This window comes from Hemiscyllium ocellatum, chromosome 22, assembly GCF_020745735.1.
Source record: "Hemiscyllium ocellatum isolate sHemOce1 chromosome 22, sHemOce1.pat.X.cur, whole genome shotgun sequence".
Lineage (NCBI taxonomy): Eukaryota > Metazoa > Chordata > Chondrichthyes > Orectolobiformes > Hemiscylliidae > Hemiscyllium > Hemiscyllium ocellatum.
The window spans coordinates 39,916,649-39,939,153 of NC_083422.1; the positions used below are offsets into that span (position 1 = coordinate 39,916,649).

General features: G+C 40.6%; 1 protein-coding gene across 1 annotated transcript in view; it reads right to left on the minus strand.

The window, feature by feature from the left end:
• Positions 1-22,505, minus strand: part of afap1l2 (actin filament associated protein 1-like 2) — a 222,544-nt gene that overhangs the window by 19,059 nt on the left and 180,980 nt on the right. Inside the window, exons 8-13 of the mRNA XM_060842124.1 lie at positions 20,167-20,256; positions 17,949-18,039; positions 11,717-11,848; positions 9,752-9,963; positions 8,095-8,240; positions 7,265-7,373 (exon numbers count right to left, since the gene is read on the minus strand). Coding sequence (XP_060698107.1) covers positions 7,265-7,373; positions 8,095-8,240; positions 9,752-9,963; positions 11,717-11,848; positions 17,949-18,039; positions 20,167-20,256 — 780 coding nt within the window. The remainder of the gene's footprint in view (positions 1-7,264; positions 7,374-8,094; positions 8,241-9,751; positions 9,964-11,716; positions 11,849-17,948; positions 18,040-20,166; positions 20,257-22,505) is intronic.

Sequence of the window (22,505 nt, forward strand, 5' to 3'; positions counted from 1 at the left end):
GGCCTGTCCTATAATGGTGGTGGTTGTCCCAATCGAATTCATGTTGTTTGTCATCTGAGTGTATGGCTACTAGGGATAGCTGGTCGTGTCGTTTCGTGGCCAGTTGGTGTTCATGGATGCGGGTTGTTAGCTGTCTTTCTGTTTGTCCTATGTAGTGTTTTGTGCAGTCCTTGCATGGGATTTTGTAAACCACGTTGGTTTTGCTCATGCTGGGTATCGGGTCCTTTGTTCTGGTGAGTTGTTGTCTGAGAGTGGCTGTTGGTTTGTGTGCTGTTATGAGTCCTAGTGATCGCAGCAGTCTGGCCGTCAGTTCCAAAATGTTCCTGATGTATGGGAGTGTGGCCAGTCCTTTGGGTTGTGGCATGTCCTCATTTCATTGTCTTTCCCTGAGGCATCTGTTAATGAAATTGCGTGGGTATCCGTTTTTGTTGAATACCTTGTATAGGTGTTCTTCTTCCTCTTTTTGTAGTTCAGGTGTGCTGCAGTGTGTTGTGGCCCTTTTGAATAATGTCCTGATGCAACTTTGTTTGTGTGTGTTGGGGTGGTTGCTTTCATAGTTCAGGACTTGGTCTGTGTGTGTGGCTTTTCTGTATACCTTCGTGGTGAATTCTCTGTTCGGTGTACTTTGTACCATCACATCCAGGAATGGGAGCTGGTTGTCCTTTTCTTCCTCTCTTGTGAATCGGATTCTTGTGAGTGTGGCGTTGATGATCCGGTGTGTGTTCTCTATGTCTGTGTTTTTAATGATTACAAAGGTGTCGTCCACGTATCTGATCCATAATTTGGGTTGTAGTTGCGGTAAAACTGTTTTTTCTAACCTTTGCATAACTGCTTCTGCTATCAGTCCGGAGATCGGTGAGCCCATGGGTGTCCGTTAATAACATACATAACAGACAACAGGACGCTGAACCTATTAACAAAGACGGCATACTTAAACTACTAGACCTGTGCCTCACAACACACTTCACTTTCAACAACCAGATATATGAACAAATTAACGGAACACCCATGGGCTCACCGATCTCCGGACTGATAGCAGAAGCAGTTATGCAAAGGTTAGAAAAAACAGTTTTACCGCAACTACAACCCAAATTATGGATCAGATACGTGGACGACACCTTTGTAATCATTAAAAACACAGACATAGAGAACACACACCGGATCATCAACGCCACACTCACAGGAATCCGATTCACGAGAGAGGAAGAAAAGGACAACCAGCTCCCATTCCTGGACTTGATGGTACAAAGTACACCGAACAGAGAATTCACCATGAAGGTATACAGAAAAGCCACACACACAGACCAAGTCCTGAACTATGAAAGCAACCACCCCAACACACACAAACGAAGTTGCATCAGGACATTATTCAAAAGGGCCACAACACACTGCAGCACACCTGAACTACAAAAAGAGGAAGAAGAACACCTATACAAGGTATTCAACAAAAACGGATACCCACGCAATTTCATTAACAGATGCCTCAGGGAAAGACAACGAAATGAGGACATGCCACAACCCAAAGGACTGGCCACACTCCCATACATCAGGAGCATTTCGGAACTGACGGCCAGACTGCTGCGATCACTAGGACTCATAACAGCACACAAACCAACAGCCACTCTCAGACAACAACTCACCAGAACAAAGGACCCGATACCCAGCATGAGCAAAACAACGTGGTTTACAAAATCCCATGCAAGGACTGCACAAAACACTACATAGGACAAACAGGAAGACAGTTAACAACTCGCATCCATGAACACCAATTGGCCACGAAACAACACGACCAGCTATCCCTAGTAGCCATACACTCAGATGACAAACAACATGAATTCGATTGGGACAACACCACCATTATAGGACAGGCCAAACAGAGAACAGCCAGGGAATTCCTAGAAGCATGGCACTTATCCACGAATTCGATCAACAGACACATCGACATAGACCCTATATACCGGCCACTGCAGCGGACAGCTACTGACAACCGGAAGCGGCAGATTCAAACCAGTATAAATGCCAGAGGAATCAGCACAGAAGCGCTTCACAGGAGGCTCCCAAGCACTGAAGATGTCACCTAGAAAGGGGATGAAACGTTTGCAAGAAAAACCCCCAGCTCGGCGAACAGAACCACAACAAGTGATGATAGTCAGATAATCTGTGTTTTGTGATTGAGGGGTTATATATTGGTCAGGACAGTGAGGATAATGACTGTTGCTCTTTTCCCTAATAGGGTACCATGGGGATCCTGGTTTCTCTGCCTCCATTGCAACTACTCTAATGATGCTACCATCTACAGTCAGTGGTGATCCCAACAGGTCTTCCTTTCTCTTCAAGCAAACATTCTACCCTCCAGCATGGCTGACTTGGCCCTCAGCCATGTCCAAACCATTTAGTGTACTTCTTCCCCCATTTCTTTCCCTCTTTCCTATCAATAGGGCTCCCCTTATGTTCACTTTCCACCCAACTAGCCTCCGTATTCAAAGGATCCATTATTTCAGCCACCTCTAACAGGATGTCAATACCAAACATATCTTCCTCTTCCCTTCCTTGCCAGCATTCTGCAGAGGCCATTCCTTCTGCCACACACTGGCCCAGTCTCACATCACTCCCAACACTTCATCCCATGCAACTGCAGAAGGTGAAAGAGTCACCCCTTTACCTCCTCCCTGTTCATTGTCCAAGCTCCCAACCACACCTTCCAGATGAAGCAAAGTCTTTCAATCTAGTCTACTGCATCTACTCCTCACCATACAGTCTCCTTTACATTTGCAGCACCAACTGCAGACTGTGTAACTGCTTTGCTGGTCTTTGACAAAGTTAAACACAGGAGGCTGCCAAATAAAAGCCCACACTGTTGAGAACAAGCTACTGGCATGGATAGAGGATTGGCTGACTAACAGAAGGCAGGGATTGGGATAAAGGGGTCTTATTCAGGACGGCACCTGTTGACTAGTAAAGTTCCGCAGGAGCTTCATTTATTAATGAACTTAATAAAGGAACTGAGGGCATTGTATCATCTGCAAACTTAGCAACAAAGATAGGTGGAGGAACAGGTAGTGTTGAGGACGTGGGGAGGCTGCAGAAGGACTTGGACAAGCTAGAAGAGTTGCAAAAAAGTGGCAGATAGAACACAATGTGGCAAAGTATGAGGTTATGAACTTTAGAGGGAAGAACAGAGATACAGACCATTTTCTAATCAGGAAAATCTTAGAAAATCTGAAGCACAAAGTGACTTGGGGAAGTCCTACTTCAGGTTGTAGTTAAGGCTAACATGCAGGCATAGCTGGCAGTTAGGGACACAAATGCAATGTTCGCAATCATTTCAAGAGGGTTAGAACGCAAGAGCAGAGATGTACTCCTGAGACTGAATAAGGCTTTGGTCAGACCACTGTTTGGAATATTGTGAGCAGTTTTGGGCCCTGTTTCTAGGGTAGGATGTGGTTGGCATTGGAGTGGGTCCAGAAGAGATTTGCAAGAATGATCTCAAGCATGAAGGGCTTGACATATGAGGAGGAGTTGAGATCGCTGCATCGATACTTAATGGTGTTTAGAAGGATGCGGAGGGATTCATTGAAACTTACAGAATGTCTACAGGCCTGGATAAAGTGGACGTGGAGAGGAAGTTTACACTAGTAGAAGAGATTAGGACCTGAAGGCAGAGCCTCAGAGTGAAGGGATGGTCCTTTAGAACTGAGATGAGGAGGAATTTCTTCAGAAAGCAGTCAATCTGTGGAATTCATTGCCACAAAGGTCTTTGGAGGCCAAGACATTGAATGTATTTGAGATGTGGATAGATAGGTCACTAATTGGTAAGGAGATCAAGGTTACAGGAAGAAGGCAGAAAAATGGGGTTGAGAACCATATCTGCCATGATTGAATACTGGAACTATGGGCCAAAAAGCTTAGTTCTGCTCCTACATTTTATGGTCTTATGTCCACAAAAATGATCTGGATCTTCTGGTCATATGCCATTTAAATGCACAATCTCAATTCCATGCTGATATTTCTGACTTGGGTCTGCTGCAGCATTCCAGAAAAGCCCGATGCAACCCTGAGGAAATGCCATGCATCTGATTTTCTGTTTTAACAGTTTACACACTTCAGGACTCAACACTGAGTTCAACAACATCAGACCATGAATTCTGAAGTCCACTTTGATTTCTCCCCTTCTTCCCCACCCAGCATCTGTTTTACAAGGCCTTACACACAGTAGGGCTGGTCTATTTATTGCTATTGCCTACTAACATTATTTGTTGACACCTATTTTTCATCTTTACCTCTTTTCTGGAACCATTTGCACTGCCTTTGCCTCTTAAACCCATTAAACAGGACATATCATTGGAATGTGGAGATGATACACAAGTTGCCAATGGAGTCAAGAGGGAAAGTGAAGGAACAAAGCCTCCCATTTCTCTGCATGATATTGCACGGACCATGTCTAACTGACTCACTCACTGAACCTGTCCAACCCCCTTCCCAGCCTTTCTGTGTCCTCCTTGCATCTTACTGTCCCACATTACTTTGTGTTATCAGCAAACAGAACACAGGATCCCATCATGTGTTTGAGATTATACTGAAGATATGGAATGTGTTTTATAAATGTCCATCCCTCAGCTACTTTGTGGGGTCAGGCACATCTTTAATATCTGCTCCACTTGCTCCACTCCCTTTCTCCAGCATAAAGTCCACGATCTCCAGTCGCTTTCGGATCCACTGAAGAGTCAGATTCAATTTGAAATGCTCATTCTGTTTCTCTCTCCACAGATGCTTCCAGACCTGCTGAGTTTCTCCAGCATTTCCTGCTCTTATTTCACACATGGGCCGTGCAGGGTAAAGACAGCAGATTCTACAGTATTTAGCTGTCATATCAGATAGGCCTGGCTGAACAAATAGTTCCAAAAATAGCATCTTAGCGTAAGACTATGTCAGCCTTGGATTTTGCCCTCAACTCTAGAATAAGACTTGAAACAGGAATCTTGTGACTCAGAGGCAAAACAGTTACCCATTGAGTTGTGTCTGACCCATCATCTAGTTAGAAAATACCTTTGTATCGAACAAATACAGAAATTTCTGGGGAAACTCAGCAGCTTTGGCAGCATCTGTGAAGAGAAAATTGCTATCAAATTTTTGAATCCAATGTTCCTCCAGCAGATCTAATAGCAGCTCAGAAAAGACGGCATATAGGCTGATGATGGGAAGGAGAAACAGGAGTAAGATGGGGTGGAGCTCATAGAGAGCGAGAGAGAAGGAAAATACAACAGTGAGCGAACAAAGCAATTTTTGATAGTAAGCCAGGGAAGAAGAGAAGCTAGATAGGTGAAAATGGGTTGGCTTTACTGAAAGGAGTTGAGGTGGGGGGGCGGGGTATGCAAAGACATGGAAGGGGTTGGTGATGCTCTAAAATGGTTAAACTTGATATCGAATCCTGAAGGCTGCAGAAGACAAGGTGTTGTTCTTCTAGTTTGAGCTGAACCTCACTGGAGCACTGCAGCAAGCCTGAGACTGAAATGTTGGCACGGGAACAGGATAGCAGGCGACTGGAAACTCAAGTCATTTTTACAGACAGAGTGTGGGTTTGCTGCAAACGGATCACCCAGTCTACCTTTTTTCTCCCCAGTGTAAAGGAGACCACATCAAACACAGTGAGTACAGTAAACTAGATTGAGAGAAGTGCAGGTAAATTGCTGCCTCACCTGGAAGGTGTGTCTGGGACTTTGGATAGTGAGGAGGGAGGAAGTAAATGGGCAGGTGTTACACCTTTTGCGATTGCATGGGATGGTACTGTGAGGGTGGGGGGAGATGTTGGGAGTGGAGGAGGAGTGGACCACAGTGTTCTGGTGGGAATAGCCCCTGTGAAATGTTTCTGGATTAGTGGTGCTGGAAGAGCACAGCAGTTCAGGCAGCATCCAAAGTGCAGCAAAATTGACATTTCGGGCAAAAGCCCTTCATCAGGAATCGTCGATTTCGCTGCACTTTGGATGCTGCCTGAACTGCTGTGCTCTTTTAGCACCACTAATCCAGAATCTAGTTTCCAGCATCTGCAGTCATTGTTTTTACCCTGTGAAATGTTGACAAGGGAAGGGAGGGGAGTATGTGGCTCATGGTGGTATCCCACTTTGTACCTTGTGTATTTTTTTAACCGTCATTTTCAAGTCATTTAAAATCAGGTCACTCATAGGATTGACACTATGAATTAAAAAGGATTATTTGTGATCAATTCATTTTCATCTACATTAAAATAAATTGAATCAAGTTCTCAAATAACTTATCACTCTTAAATAGCTTAAGGATTTTTAAAAAAGAGCAATCTTAAAAATGCATTAAAACATTACACAGTTGTGTTGGTTTATGGCAGATTTCCATTTGAGCACTATGGGGGAAAAATACTTTTCAAAATTAATGGATTATCGGGTGCAATTTGTATCAGAATCCCTGATTCTGCCTGAAGCAGAGTCTTGATTCCCGAGTCAAGAACAGAAACTGCTGGAGAAACCCAGCAGATCAGGCAGCATCTATGGGAAGAAAGATCTGGTGGCTCTTCATTAGAACTCACAACTTTGTTTTATTTTTAATCTACACCTGAGCGTTTGCCAGAAATCATACATTTACAGCCATAGAGCTGGAAAGCACAGAAACAGACCCTTCAGTCCAACTCATCCATGCCAACCAGCTATCCTAACCTAATCTAATCCCATTTGCCAACACTTAGCCCATATCCCTCTAAACCCTTCCTATTCATATACCCATGCAAATGCCTTTTAAATGTCGTAATTGTGCCAGCCTCCATCACTTCCTCTGGCAGCTCATTCCATTTGCGTACAACCCTCTGCATGAAAAAGTTGCCCTTTAGATCCTTTTTAAATTTTTCCCCTCTCACCCTAAACCTATGCTGTCTAATTCTGGACTCCCCCACCCCAGAGTAAAGGCTGTGTCTTTACCCTATCTATGCCCCTCACGATTTTATAAAAGGTCACCCCTCAGCCTCCAACACTCCAGGGAAAACAGCCCCCGTCTATTCAGCCTCTCCCTGTAGCTCAAACCCTCCAACCCTGCCAACATCCTTGTAGATCTTTTCTGAACCCTTTCAAGTTTCACAACATCCTTTTGATAAGAGGGCTGTTAAGATGCATATGCCCTTTGCTTTTGATGGACATATATCAAAATTTATGTTTATACCTCTGCTGTGGAAAACTTTGATTAAAAATGTACTCTTCTGCATTTTTCTCTTAAATTGTAAAAATAACAAAAGAAATGTTCCTACCACAGATTCAGGTACATCCACATCATCATACAGGTCATCAGTCTGGTTCTGCACCACAGGTAAGTCATCGATGTATGTGTTTGGCTCTGAGTATCTACGCTGCAGTAAGCTAAAAGGCAAGAAAAATGCTAATTAAGCAAATAATCTATTCACTAAAATACATTTGGATAGTAGTTCATTTCCAACTTTATGTATGAATATAGTTGGGGCTGATTTATTCAGTCAACTAAATGATTATTGTGTGCTTCAGGATGTGCCAAACAGGTTTGATTTCTGTTTTGGCTGAGAGGAACTTGCAAACTGCCTCCTTGTTCGGCCCTGAGAGAGAAAGGTTGCACCAAATCATCACAAAATGCAAAGAGTAAAGGCTCAGAATGGAGCATCAACAGACAATTAGCCAAGGGTCTGCCTTTGGACATAGCACACATGAAACAGCATAAGCATATACTCAGAAAGACAGACTTACCATGAAGTCTGAATGGCTTTAAAACATTGCTCCTTTATGCTTAAGAATGGGTTTCAAACAATTGTTATAGCTTTTTCTTTTAAGGAGGTATAATTCCTGATTAAGTTGACTGCCACTCAGTAGAATGAGGGTTTTTAATTCCATCAATAATGTTGCTTTTGAAGCTTTCTCAGGCACAAGTTCCTCATTGAAAATCCCATAATTTTAGATAATCTTCAGAAAAAAACAAATGCCAAACTCACAACCTTAAAGCTGAAAATAACTGGACACCCAATTCTGCAGGAGATACTTTACTTTTACTTCACCCTATAAACCATGCATGTGTAACTGAAAAATGTGTTTCTAAATCGAAAATGTGACTCACTATAAAGAATGTTTGGCTGCATGCACTATACAAGACACTCGGTCAGCATCAACATAGTCATAAGTGAACTCTTCAGGGTCTGTCTTAGATCCTGATTCAGCCAGCAGAAGACCAAGCCAGTAACCCATTTCTTCTGAAGACTTAGCCTGCAAAAGACAAGTAGAATATTTTTATGAAACATACCAACATAAATGTATACAAAAAAGGCAAAAGGCCAATAAGAGTGAAAGAAATAGCAACAAAATTTATATTGAAGTAATGCCTTCATTGTAGATTACGCACTAAGGAATTTCATGGAATCCAAATAAAGCATAAATAAATGGTCCTGTTGGCAGAGTTAAGGGAAATGCTTAAAATGATGGCTGAGACATTGGCTCTTATCATGTCACTCGAAAGGTATAAGTGAGGACTGCAGATGCTGGAGTACCAGAGATGAAAAATGTCATGCTGGAAAAACACAGCAGGCCAGGCAGCATCCAAGGAGCAGGAGAATCGACGTTTCGGGCATAAGCCCTTCTTCAGGATTCCTGAAGAAGGGCTTATGCCCGAAACGTCAATTCTCCTGCTCCTCGGATGCTGCTTGGCCTGCTGTGTTTTTCCAGCATGATATTTTTCAACTCTGGTACTCCAGCATCTGCAGTCCTCACTTTCTCCTAGTTGATCTTAACCTACTGCGAATCCTCTTGCAAGGATGCCTACCTTGAAGAAGCTCCCCTCCTCCCTCTACAAGCATCTCAGTGAGTCCCTCTCTCACTGCACCCCCCAGGTCATCTCCTCTGTCCTGAAGCTCTTCAGCCATGTCCTGAAACAAACTTGTTACTACAGCCGCTCGAAAGGTATGCCAATTTCCTCAGGGGATTAAGGATCAGGGGCCCTTGTGTTTGTAGCTCGCCTAAACTTTCCTCATTGAACTGCGTGGTGGGAAATTCACATAATCTGTCCGATATGTTTTCATTGCTATTTTAGACAGAGGAAGAGAAATGGAAATGCACAAGTATTTAAACTTAGAATAAATATAAGTATTTATCACTTGTATGATGTGAGAGATATTACCTCATGATTCTTGATAGTGTTGTGGAGACGGCAAGGTTTGTTGGTGTTTTTTACCTATTATAGATCAGGTATTTTAATGGACAGTTGTATAATGGTTATGTTCAATATAGCTGGGCAAAAGTTGACAAGACCAAATTACTGCACATCCAAACTATGATTTTGTAAAATTGGTGAATGTATTGTATAACAATATTAGTAGGTTCAGTCAAAAATGTCCGTGTGATAGAGTTCAGGTGATGTGCAAAAGAAGAAAACAATTTGATCATAACGGCAAGTGGTTTGTGTCTGGAAAGCGCTTCCTGGAAGTGTGGTGGAGATAGGCAGCATTGAGTCACTCAAGAGGACTGTAGATGGTTATTTGAATAGAAGCAATGGACAATGGCATGAGGAAAAGGCTTGTGATTGGCACAAAGTCATAATGTTAATTCGGCGAGCCTAGGTAGACATGATGGGCAGAATGGTCTCAATGTACCATAACAATATTGTCATTCTGCAATATAGGCACAGCTATAAAATCAAAATTTTAAATTAAACAAACCTTCACATATTGCACTTATTATGATTAAGACAGAGAACATCCATGCCTGTGCAGTGTTCACGTTACCTCTAAAGAAGCTACCTCCTCGCCATCGTGCAAAATGCGGAAGGAATATAAATGTTCTGGACTAGAGTCAGGAATAACCTCACAGCCTTCTAGACTCAGAGGATTTTGAACAGCTTTGTTTTTGCTCTTGTCCTGATAGAAGTGGATAAGTCCATTTTTAACCTGACACCAACGGGTACGCCACTGGCTGTTCATAAACACATTCAAATACCCTGTCAAAAGAAGAATGCAAGTCTGCTTAAATCATTCACACTGTACGTAATTATATCCATATGCAACAGCTTTCCAGAAGAACTATTTTGCAGAGCTGATATTGAGACTGCTCCTTTAATGCTAATGGCATGAACTACCATCTGCGCTTTCTGATGGGCACTCTCGCTAAAGCAGCAACACTGTGCTCATGTGATCATTCAGCATGAATATTTCCACTTGGATTCTAACTGTGGGTATTTAAGGTGGTGCTCACAATTTCTTTTTCTTTTTTGATTTATTGTCTTTAGCAGTTCAGGATTTTAGCATCCTGCACTTCTCACATCAGGAGCCTTGACTATAAAATATCAAGAGGCCTGCAAGCATCCGTTGAGCCAGAATTTTCTCCTTTGCTTGCCTGCCAGAAACATTTCCCATTTCAAGCAACAAGTCTTTTTCTCTGTCTCACATTGCACTGAAACTGTGAAGTAGACTTTGAACATAAGCAATTAGTGCTGGGCAAGAGGACTGGGTCAAATATCTGTTTGCAATAGGTTTAGGTTTGAAAGTTCTATCGATAGGCACAGAGGAAGTTAATCAATGAAATGTAATTACATCTGTATCTGTGTATCCCTATTACCTTCAGTTCTTACCCTGGCCAGATAGCCATCCATGCTGGGATCATGAAAATATCACATGTGAATGCAACCAATGAGGTGAACTAATTAAGATTACCAAATGAAATATACTTGGATGTTATTGATTTAAGTCAGTTGCAGTTGACAATGACTTAGAAAGTTCATAGAGTCTGGAAAGAGTTGAATCACAGAATCTCTATGGTGCAGATAGAGGGCATTTGACCCATTGAGTCTGCACTGACCCCACCCCTGCCAAAAAGCATTCCATTCCCCCCCCACCAAACGCACCCCCACCTAACCATATCCTCATAACCCTACATTTCTCATGACTAATCCACCTAGCTGACACATCCTTGGACACTACGGGCAACATGTATGGCCAATCAAACAAACCTACACATCTTTGGACTGTCAGAGGAAACTGGACACCCAGAGGAAACCTACACTGACCTAGGGAGAATGTGCAAACCCTACAAAGTAGCCAAGTCTGGAATCATACATTGATCCACTGCACTGTGAGGCAATAGTAGAATCACTGAGCCACTGTGCCATCCCAAGTCCTTTCCTTATTCTATGTTTTCACATATGATGCCCCAAGATGACAATTCACACGTAAAATGTAAAACATTGACTTGGAAGCAGTTTTGGTCCAGTCACCTTGACTATCCTGTCTCTAAATTTATCAAATGAACAATCAATAATGAAATGAAAAGAAAATGCTGGAAACGCCCAGATCAGGCTGTAACTAAAAAGTGAAAGTAAGCTGACATTTAAGATTTTGATAAAGTGCTCTCTCTGAAGCATTCATCTAACTTCCTTCTTCAGGTGTCAGTTGCTGATGTCCTGATTTTGCTTCAACTATAATTGTAGGCAGTTATTCAGCTCATAATACAGCCAATAAACTGATCAACTCCAGAACCTAAGTATTAAAAACCACAAAGTCTGTTATATGCTTGTCACTGATGTACTGTAAATCCAAACTATAACAACAGAGCACATTTATAATCAATAATACAATACCAATTTGAAGTCATACCTGATTTCCTCCTTATATTTAATGACACAAAGTGCCACATGGTGGCAGTAAGTTTACATTTTACAGAACATCTACTTGACATGTAAAGCACAATTAACTCACCTGATGCTTCAACATTCTTCTTATTGTTAATGGGAATCTCCACAGATATAGGCTTCTTTTTCCCAAGATTCATAAAACTACTCAGCTTCAGACCTGCAGTTTTAAGGTCACCAATACTGGATTTCTTTTTCACTGGACAGAAAATTAAAGGTCAAAGATAATTTAATCATATAAATGTTCCAAATTCTTGATATCATTTCCTTTTCAACTGCATTTCCCAAATTTTCATGCAAATTGGAACCAGAGAAATAGATGTTAATTAGTGCTCTATTCCATGAAAAACCCAAATGTGCATAAATTTAAAACCATGACAATACAAAAGCAAAATATTGCTGATTCTGGAGGACTGAAGTATAAACAGAAAATTCTAGAAACACTGAACAGCAACATTCCCTCTAACGTTTATCATCCATACACAAAGTTAATTTAATAACATACGATGATAATGTTTGGATGTAGATCAGTAGAAACAAAAGTATCCCAAATATATTTTCAAATGTGCCATACATATCAAAAAGAAAGAAAGAATAAACCAGCAGCCACTGACATTGCAACATGTCAGTTCAAGAATCACGGAGTTACATTTTAAATATGGCATGGCGGCACTTGAACTCCTATGTTTTAATGTCAGTAATAACTACAGCACTACCATACATGATACTTTTAGTATTATACTGCACTTCTCTAATTTTAGGGAGCTGGGCTAGAAAGTTGAAGGATGAGGCTAATGCGCAAGTGACATGGGTCAAAATCTCACTGTGGTAGTTGGTGAAGTTAAATTCAATAAAAGACAGAAAATTCTGGAAACACTCAGCAGCACTATTGCCTCTAATTTTTCCAATTCAAGAAAAATCTGCAAAATATAACTAGTCTCAGTCACATTGATAACTGGAATCAATTGCTGTAAAAATGGATCTGGATCACAAATGTCTCTTAGGTAAGGGAAATCTGCTGTCACTATCTGGTTTGGCCTACATGTGACTTCAGACCTACAGCAATGAGGTTGACTCTTTAACTGCTCTATAAAGTTAACACTCAGTCCAAGGGTAATTAGGAATGGGCAGCCAGTGCTGGTCTTGCCAGTGATGCCCATATCCCATTAACGAATAAAGAAAAAGAAATGTAGTTATTTGATGAAAGAAAAACTGAATTGGAGCAGAACAAGGATAATTTCCAATCCGATGAACACAAAAATAAGTTACAAAGGAGGCTGCCCGACTGAATTGATAGAAAATGTGGAAAAGGTAACTTGTATTTCTTTTCTAGCTTTTACTTAAAATTGCTGAGAATAGTGAGGAAACTGGCTCAGTAATTTCTTCATCTAAACAAACATAATTAGTCACAGGCAAAGTGTCTCTTGGAAATAAGCTCTCATGAACTGGAGATTAAGGGTCAGTAAGGTAAAAGGGTTAGATTTTTGTGACTGAACTGATCAGCTTGAATTGGGAAATTTCTCAAGTTGCCAAATCCACCTTGCTGGAAAGGCCATCCAATGACACAGTTTTCATTCGGGAATGGGAATGTTGGGCGAATTCAGAATGCTAACCCTGGAACTGAACGCTAACCCTGTAAGTGGCTACAGTAGCAGCAGAATACTGAGGCAGGCTGATCAGAAAGCCGGCCTCAATTCTCAGGACTCCATCCAGTTGATTAGGTTGATTGTTGTTAGGGGAATCTGACATTCCCTCATACCTCACCCATTCACCATGCCAGCTCATACCATCTGTCAAACTCCAATGCTTCTAGACCCCATATCAGCTCATATCAATTTAAGGCCCTTCCATACACCTAATGTACACTATAAGCAGAGCCAATGAACCACACAGTAGCAATGGCATGTTAACAACTGCTCAGAAAAAACTAGTCTCCAATTTTCAGTTGAGGTAAAATAAGTTGCTGTTCCTCCACCTTTCGAGAAGTCTTAATGAGCTAAACTATTAGAACATCAATAATAAAGGTTTCAAATACTTCACATATTTCAATTTTGTGGAAGTACACGTTGAGATATTGATAACAGAGATCACAGACAGAATTCTTTACTCTAACCATTTAAAGATGTCAATCAGCAATGTCAATAGTTCTCTACAATTGTCAAAACAGAAACACCTACTAACATCATCCTTTGCTTCGTCAGTTCTAACTATAGAGCTCTTATGCCTGTCCTCATTATATGTTCCTGGCTGCTTCAAATGGTTAAAGAACAGAAGATGTTATTCTTAAAACAAGATTATTGAAAAGATTTCTGAGTATTTTTATACAGGATATCTAAATGATTTATTGGTTCTGTACATACTGCATCCTGGTTAAATGGGCATAGAGGAAAATGAGTAGGGAGTAATTTGATATGAATAGTATGAGGTGCAATGAGTTGGTGGCGGGGGGGGTAATGATTGGCACTAAATTGGAGATGGAGGCAGAATGGGGGTTTTGATTTGAAATTTCAGATTTGAAATCCTGATTATGGTTAAACAATCCTCTGAGGGGCTGTGAGCAAAGAGTAAACAGAAAGCTTGCCTGGCTCCTTGTAGGGTGCAGAGGTCTAGGAGATGCCTGTACCAGATATCGAGCCGGCAAAATCAGATGCTCATGTTGCAAGCTTTCTACCCATTGTTTTATTTTGGGTCAACAAAAATAAGGGGTTGTGGGAATGGGGAGCCAGAATTGGGTGCCACCTTCCATTCTTGAATGGCACCACATGACTCCATCAAAATCTGGGCTGTTGTTTCACCTGACTAGGAAATCTGATTAGGGCACCATTTCAGGATTTTGGGCCAATTATTTCATAATCTATGACTGAGGCAAGAAGAAATGCCTTCACTCAAAAGATTGTGAATATGTGGAAACTTTAGTTGTGGATGCTCCATTATTGAATATCTTGAAGGCTGAATTGAATGGATTTTTGGTTTCTGAAGGAAACAAGGGATATGGGGAGTGGATGTAAAGTAGAAGTGTAAGATTGGCCAGGATCATACCACATGTTGGAGGAGATTCAATGAGGCTGTATGGTTTACTGCTGCTCCTGCATCTTGTGTTCTTATATGTAGCTCTTTGGTCTTTCTTAAACCAAGATTGTAAACAAAAAGTCTTAGTAGAATCTAAAATGAGCATTGGTGAGCAAGTTATCGGGTGAATGGTTGAGAGAGTGCTGCTTTATACAGCTGTTGATGACTTCTTCCATTGTTTTGTAGAAAGGGCTTGTATTGGCCAGAGTGGATTTGTCCTGCTTTCTCTGGACAACATTCGCAGAGGTCATTTTCCACAAAGTTGGATAGATGTCAATATTGTAAGTGTAATAGAACAGCATATAATTATATTCTAAAAAGATTAAACTCTAAATAATTTAGAGTTTAAGCAAAAATGTAGAGTAATGTTTAAAGAAAGATTAATTAACAATACCACGCAGTGGTTCCACTTGAGTCTGTTTTACTTCAGAATTTATAAACAATGTTGAAATACAGATAGCGATTAAACGGAACAATCGGAATCAGTGGCCATAAGGGTTCCTTTCATGCTTTTCTTTGTTGCATAATTTCCTGCAACTCTGAAGTAAGGCAATTGTTTGAAAATAGCACAATATTAGTGTTTAAACCAGACTATGTACTCACATAGGGTGGGAAAAAAAATTAACATGTAAGAGAAATGACACAAGGTAACACTATCTCAGTAAAAACTATAAATCAATCTACCACCTTCAGCATTACAGGTAAAAAATCAAAAGTCTTGTTTTCTAAAGAGCCCTTACCACTTAATTATTGCATTTGGGTAAAAAAGAAGACAATTAATTTTATCTTGTTGAGTCTCCCTTGCAGCCTTACATATCTCCATGTACCTTAGGGGTCCAGAGGATATTTTCTCTCACTCCATAACAATCAATAATCAGGAAAAGTCAAATGAAATGGGCAAACTGCTTCCATTGGCAGAACAGTCAGATGCTGAAGGTTACAAATCAAGATAACTGGAATGAATGATGATAAATAAACAGTATATTTACAGTGTTTTTAAAAAAAAAATCTGGACTGGGAGTGCTGTGGAAGCTGATTCAATAATAATTTTCAATAGCGACCTGGATATATATGTGAAGAGAAATACATTTTAGGGCCAAGGGGAAATTGCACAGCTAAATGGATGGCTCTGTCAAAGGACTGGGATAAGTGCTGAATTCTGTGCTGCATTATCCTATGATTACATAAACTCTTCTATCCATGCTCACCTCATTAATTCAATTTTCCAATACATTAGCTCAAACATGCCTAAGGATTGGAAAATTATACATTACACAGAAATTCACGGAATTAAGAATCGATTGGATTTCTGGATCAAGCTGAAACTGGGTTATCACTAGCAAAGGTGATGGCAATGTCTGGATAATTAACAAGAGTTACTGAACTGGCATTTGTTTTGGGACCCGAGATTCACCGCATCATGAGGGAGCACAGCCTGACTAATATCAATTCGACATGGAGGTCTTTGGCATACATAGTTTAATTGTGCTCACTATACTCAGATCACGTCTTGGATAGGGAAATTGTTAGTCTATGAATCTATGAATCAAACCATCCTACGCAACTCTAAACAGCCTGGAAGATTGATATCCTGGCTACTGGTTTTGATGGATTATTGAGTCTGGGGTGAAGAAGTAGATTAGCTCCATATTTGAGGTAGGAACAATGATTCTTTGAATAGCTTCCCATTGTAGGCTTACATTTGCTTCCGTGAGCACAATGCTCCAGTGAATTTGAAGGCAGTATAGAGATTGAATTGGATAGAAACTTTATGATCACAGTGCATCGCACAAAATCTAAGTGGCGTTTTATTAAGGAACTATTTTATGCCAGGCAACAAAGGCATACTTGCTGTCTTGACATTTTGAGTAGAACAGCAAAGCTTGAAAATATTATACAATGATATTTGTATTAATTCCAATCATTTATTTGTTTAACGTTAAATAAATGTGTCTGTTGGCATGACCCTCCATCCGATATTCACTCTACCTCGGAACAATAAAAGGTCATGTGCTGACAGGGGATAAATTCCAGTAAGGGAGAATATAGTGATGGAATCTTTGTAGGTTTCCCGATTCTCATTCAATTTACCATATTTGCTGAACCATATTTAGGCTGGGGAGAATGCAGATGATGGCCTGTAGGGGATATGAGGTTTGTTGGAGTTGGTGTTGAGCCCAGGTGGAACATTTATCATAAAAACCCCCAATAGATCAATAAGTGAATGAACAATGGAGTAATACAACTTGATAAATCAGACAGGGAAATAGATTTTTTTTTGGTTTATGGATTGTATAATGAGAGGGACTTGCTGCACTGAATTATATTTTTTTTGGAGGAAAATGTGCTTAAGAAGAAACATAATCCAGTGAAAAATCACCCAATGGCACTCACAGTCTAGATAGAAGGAGACTATTTAACTTGGACTGTAAGTACAGACAATGGTCTAAAGCATAAATTTAATGAGGCATAAGTGCAACAAAAGGTCACAATGTAGTTTTATATATGTGATAGAGGATCCAACCCATGCCACTAATGGAAGGATTCAATAGATTTAAGAAAAAGAAAATGGATAAATCTTAGGCACAGAATGGGAATAAAGTTTAGGGAAAAGTAAAAGTAAAAGAGATCAAATACCCAGGAACACACTGGCCCTGATCCTGCAGAATTCTGGATAGATCAGTGAAAACAACTCACTGAGACTCAATGTTGGAGCACGTAAGGTTATACAGATATTGTGATGGTCTTTGAATTTCATTTTTGGTGAAAGGAATATTAGGTTACACAATCTGCAACAAACTTAGGAGGATAAAGTTCACAGCACAGCAGAATGCACATGGCTTGTAGAAAGGACAGGGTTATTGGGCCAAATACTCCCGCCTTGTTCTGGCAGATGTTCATCACATAACCCTCCATGAAAAGCTGAGTTGCAAAAGGACAAGAACAATCCCATCTTTTTTATCATGTCTTATTCATTTGTATTAATAGATTTAACCAAAAGCCAACAGTTAATTAACTGACCACAGGGGTTATAGCTGTATTCTATGCCAGGGTATAAGGCAGAAAGAAAAACATCAAGAACAGAGCCCATCCACATTTTCTTTCATTAAGTAAAACAGCTCGAGATATGTCTATCCAAGGTTTTCTCTTGTGGTCTACCCAGTTTTGCACCCAAACAATAAAGACAAAACATACAACTGATTATATCTACTGACAGATAATTAGCATACCATCCTTAGCCTCCATGATATCATGTACAGATCCACCATCGGTACTGTTTCCACTCTCTGATGCACCTGAATAACGTTCTGATGAATCCAGCTAAAATAGAAAACAAGACCATAGGTCAGTACTACCTAGAACAGCTAGATGCCCACAAAGCTATCTTCTTTGGCAGGGGGGGTATCAAGTCAATATATCCAAAGTAGATGCCGATTTTGGAGAGAGTAATAGAATGCAGCTTCCAAGAGATGCTGGATCTAATTGACACTTCAGTAGTGCCCACTGTATTGAACAATTGCAGCTCAGCTCCAAGGCCTAGCACTAGGGTTGTGACTGGTGACAGTCTCTGGAATGCTGTCTTTTGTGTGCCTCTTTGCATGTTGTTAGGACAGATACTAGGCTGCTTCTACATTTCAATGACAATATAGCCTATTGATGTGTCTGCTATTAGAAGCCACCCTAGTGTTTCTGATGCTGTGGTGTAGCCACATACAACTGGCATCCCCAGCCTTCAGCTATCACACTGATGCAATACAAAGGGAAGTTTATAAACAACAGTGCCGAAGCTACGATGGTAAGGAGAAGCACTTTCTATAAATAAATATGTTCATGGTAAGCACATTTTGGGAGATGAAATCTACTATTCAGAAGTTAGTCAGTTCTTTGCATTATATTTGATAGATTGAGTTTCTTCTACACCATCCTAATGAGTCATTGCCTTCCTAAACATAATTTTTCTGAAACTTTAATGGATGTAGTGCAGACTGTGATGGAAAAGTGCTTCTCAGTTAGGATAAGGTTACACAAAGGAGAAAAAGAACCATGTCCCACTCACTGTCTTTTTCTATTGTCCCTGTTCTGCTGGCAGTAGAAGAATATACAATAAGCAGATTCCAACTTTAACCTACGGTAAAGACTTAAGCATCAGATTCTGAATTTAATGGAAAGCAAAAGATTTTATATAAATAACTGAGAAAGCTCACAGGAGAACTTGCTTTTAATTAAATAGCTGAGAAAGGGTATATATAACTGCTTCACTCAAAACAGATGTTTTAGAAAAAAGACTGCAGACTTTCCAAATCTGTAAACTCAACCACTTGCTAAGCTGACAAATTGTTCAGGTAACAGCACTTTTGATCACAGTTCACCTAATGTTAGTTTTTTTTCCTTATTTTCCTTATGGAGCCTGCAGGAGCACAATGAAAAGGTTGGGCCTCCTCACTAGGCCCTCCAGAAATGGCCTCCTTATCCTCTCTGGGAGATAATCTCCTGTCACCCAAATACTTCATTCTCAACCACAAGTGTCACTGCGCATCTGCCCAATTGCGCCTTCCAGTTAAAATCCCATCTAAAATCTCTGATGTGAATGGAAATGCTTTTCATTAGATTTTATTCAGCTGTTTTCAGTGGAAGAGAACATTTTACATAAGTTGGGAAAACTGATAAGAATCAAATGCATGCCGATCCACAACGAGTTGTTGGTGAGTAGGCTTTGTTTGGGGCCATAACCTCCTGTACTCTATCCGTTAGCCAATGGTGGAAGATGATGAAGGCTGTGTCCAGATATGGTTTAATAAATATGCAGATAAGCATCTTGGTATGTTATGATGTAACTCTGACCTCTGTAGTCATGTGATAGTGACTCTGCTGGAAGGTTGGAACAAGACTAGCTCAGAGCAGGGAACTCTGCTCTGCCATATCATCATGTATATATTGTTAATAAACTCCATTAAAGAAACCTTTAGGTCTGACCTGAGCTTATATAAGAAATAGAAGAACTCAACTAAAACAAGCACATTGCTTTAACAAAACAGTGGCTTTTGTCTCCCCAGTTTTCTTCTCAGAATTGAGTGCCAACCAAAAGATTAATTGTTCTCACCCAAACACTGCATTACAACACAGGTATGTTAGGATATTTTATATATATATATATAATATATATATAGAGCCAGATCTCATATAGATTCGCTAACATCACAGTATAATTACATTGCATGTTAAGGAAGGTCAATTTGTCATGGTCATTCTGTGTGACTGTTTCAGCTTGGAATCCACTTTGCTGTCAGTTCACAGGGGAAACAACACTTTATTACAGTACAAAGATTTGGAGAATGGCATTTTCTCTTTTGAGGCGTGGCTCACAACAAAAGCAGGGAATAAAATAAGAACAATGCACAGTGAATGAGAAGCTTAACTGTATCTAGTACTCAGAAAGTAGTGACTCACCCGTTGACCATGAATACGGAAATGATCAATGGCTACATGATTTCCATCAGTAAAGCCTTCACCTTGGATGTTGCTGATCTCATGAATCACCTGCAGTGGAAAATGTATGAAAAACACAAGGACTGTTCAAATTTTAAAATAAAAGCTCAGAGAAATCTCGCTAAAATATTCACAAATCTGTACACAATCAAAGCCTGCCTGTCACCATTACTAGGTCAAGTAATGTTTACTTGTGATAATAAGTGTATAATTTTTTGCCTTGATGCAAATTATTTCTCCTCCTATAGATCAACTTAAGTAATTTTGCACACTCAGAACAGCAATCGATTCAGACAGCCATTTAATGATATACTGAAGGAAAATTACATGCAGTAGGTTGTTCCAGGGCAATTTCTTTCCTCTGCAATTTTGTAATAATTTTAAGATTAGGCATTTGTGAAACTGAAGCTCAATACGAAATGTGAGGCTACAGCCATCATTTATTATGCCAGAGCAGCTAGAAATTTTACACCCTGTGACAAAAGGTACCTGTCATAGAATATTTTTCAAGTATTATTGCCAGTGTATTAGACATACCTACTCCACTAGACTGTCAAGGTATTCAAAGCAAAATTGCACATACCATACAAATACAGTATATACTCACTCTCATTGTATTGGCAGGAAAAGAGGTTCATATCTATAACATTATCTATAATAATAATCAATCTATGGAGACGCTGAGGTGGATCATCCATTGGGCATTTCTGGCTGAAATATTTGCGAATGCTTCAGTCTTACCTTTTGCACTGATATCTTGGACTCCTCCATGATTGAGGATCAGGATGTTTGTGGAAACACCTGCTCCCGTGAGTTGTTACTGGTCGACCACCATTCATGACTGGATGTGGTAGGACTGCAGAACTTAGATATGATTCATTGGTTGGGGAATTGCTTTGCTCTGTCTATCTCTTGCAGCTTAAGCTGTTTGGCTACAAATAGTCCTGATGTGTAACTTCACCAGATTGCCCTCATTTTTAGGTGTGCCTCCTGGCATGCTCTCCTGCACTCTTCATTGAAACATGATTGATCATCAGGTTTGATTGTCCTACTAGAGTGGGGGATATGCCGGGCCATGATGCTCCAGATTGTGTTTGAGTACAATTCTGCTGCTGCTATTCTCATGGATGTCCAGTCTTAAGTTGCTAGATCAAAGTCTGTGGTGGAGGCTGGTACAATTGCAACATTTAAGAGGCATTTGGATGGGTATATGAATAGGAAGGGTTTGGAGGGACATGGGCCGGGTGCTGGCAAGAGGGACTAGATTGGGTTGGGATATCTGGTCGGCATGGACGGGTTGGACGAAGATTCTGTTTCCATGCTGTACATCTCTATGACTGTATTTAACACAGTGATACTACCAGACAATGTAATGGAGGGTATTCTCAATGTGAAGGTGGGACTTCATCTCCGCAAGGACTGTGCAGTAGTCACTTTTTTTGACACTGTCATGGACAGGTGCATCTGTTGCAGGTAGATTTGTGATGATGAGGTCAACATTTTCCCTCTTGTTGATTCCCTCATCACTTGTTACAGAGCCAGTATAACAGCAATGTCCTTTAGCACTTGACCAGCTTGGTCAGCAGTGGTCCTGCTGAGCCACTCTTGGCGATAGACATTGAACGGCACACAGAATGCATTCGTCACCTTGCTACCCTCTGTACTTTCTCTGTGGAGTTCATCAGCCAGGGGAGCAATGGTGTTGGTATGTGGTAATGAGCAGGAGGTTTCCTTACCCATAATGTGCCATAAGACTTCATGGCATCTGGAGGCAATTTTCAGAGCTCCCGGGGAACTCCCTCCTAACTATATACCACTTCTGCTGGGTCTGTCATTGGGTCAAAGCATATCCAGGGATGCCAGGCAGAAATGAGTACCGCAGATGCTGGAGATTAGAGTCAAGATTAGAAAAGTACAGCAGGTCAGGCAGCATCCGAGGAGCAAGAAAATTGACGTATTGGGCAAAAGTCCCTCATCAGGAATGAGGGGATGCTGATGATGTTTGGAACATTGTGTGTAAGGTATGATTCTGTGAGTATGACTATGTCAGGCTGTTGCGTGACTAGTCTGTGAGACAGCCCTGCCAATTTTGGCAGCAATCCCCAGATGTTGGAAAGGAGGATTTTCTACAGTTGACAGGGCAGAGTTTGCGAAAGTTGTTTCTGGTGCTCGGGTTGTTGCCATCTAGTTTGTTTCCTTTTTTGAAATATCTTAATCGATTGATACAACTGGGCCATTTCCAAGGGCACTTAAGAGTCAATCACATTGCAGTAGGTCTGGAGTCATATGTTGACTAGACA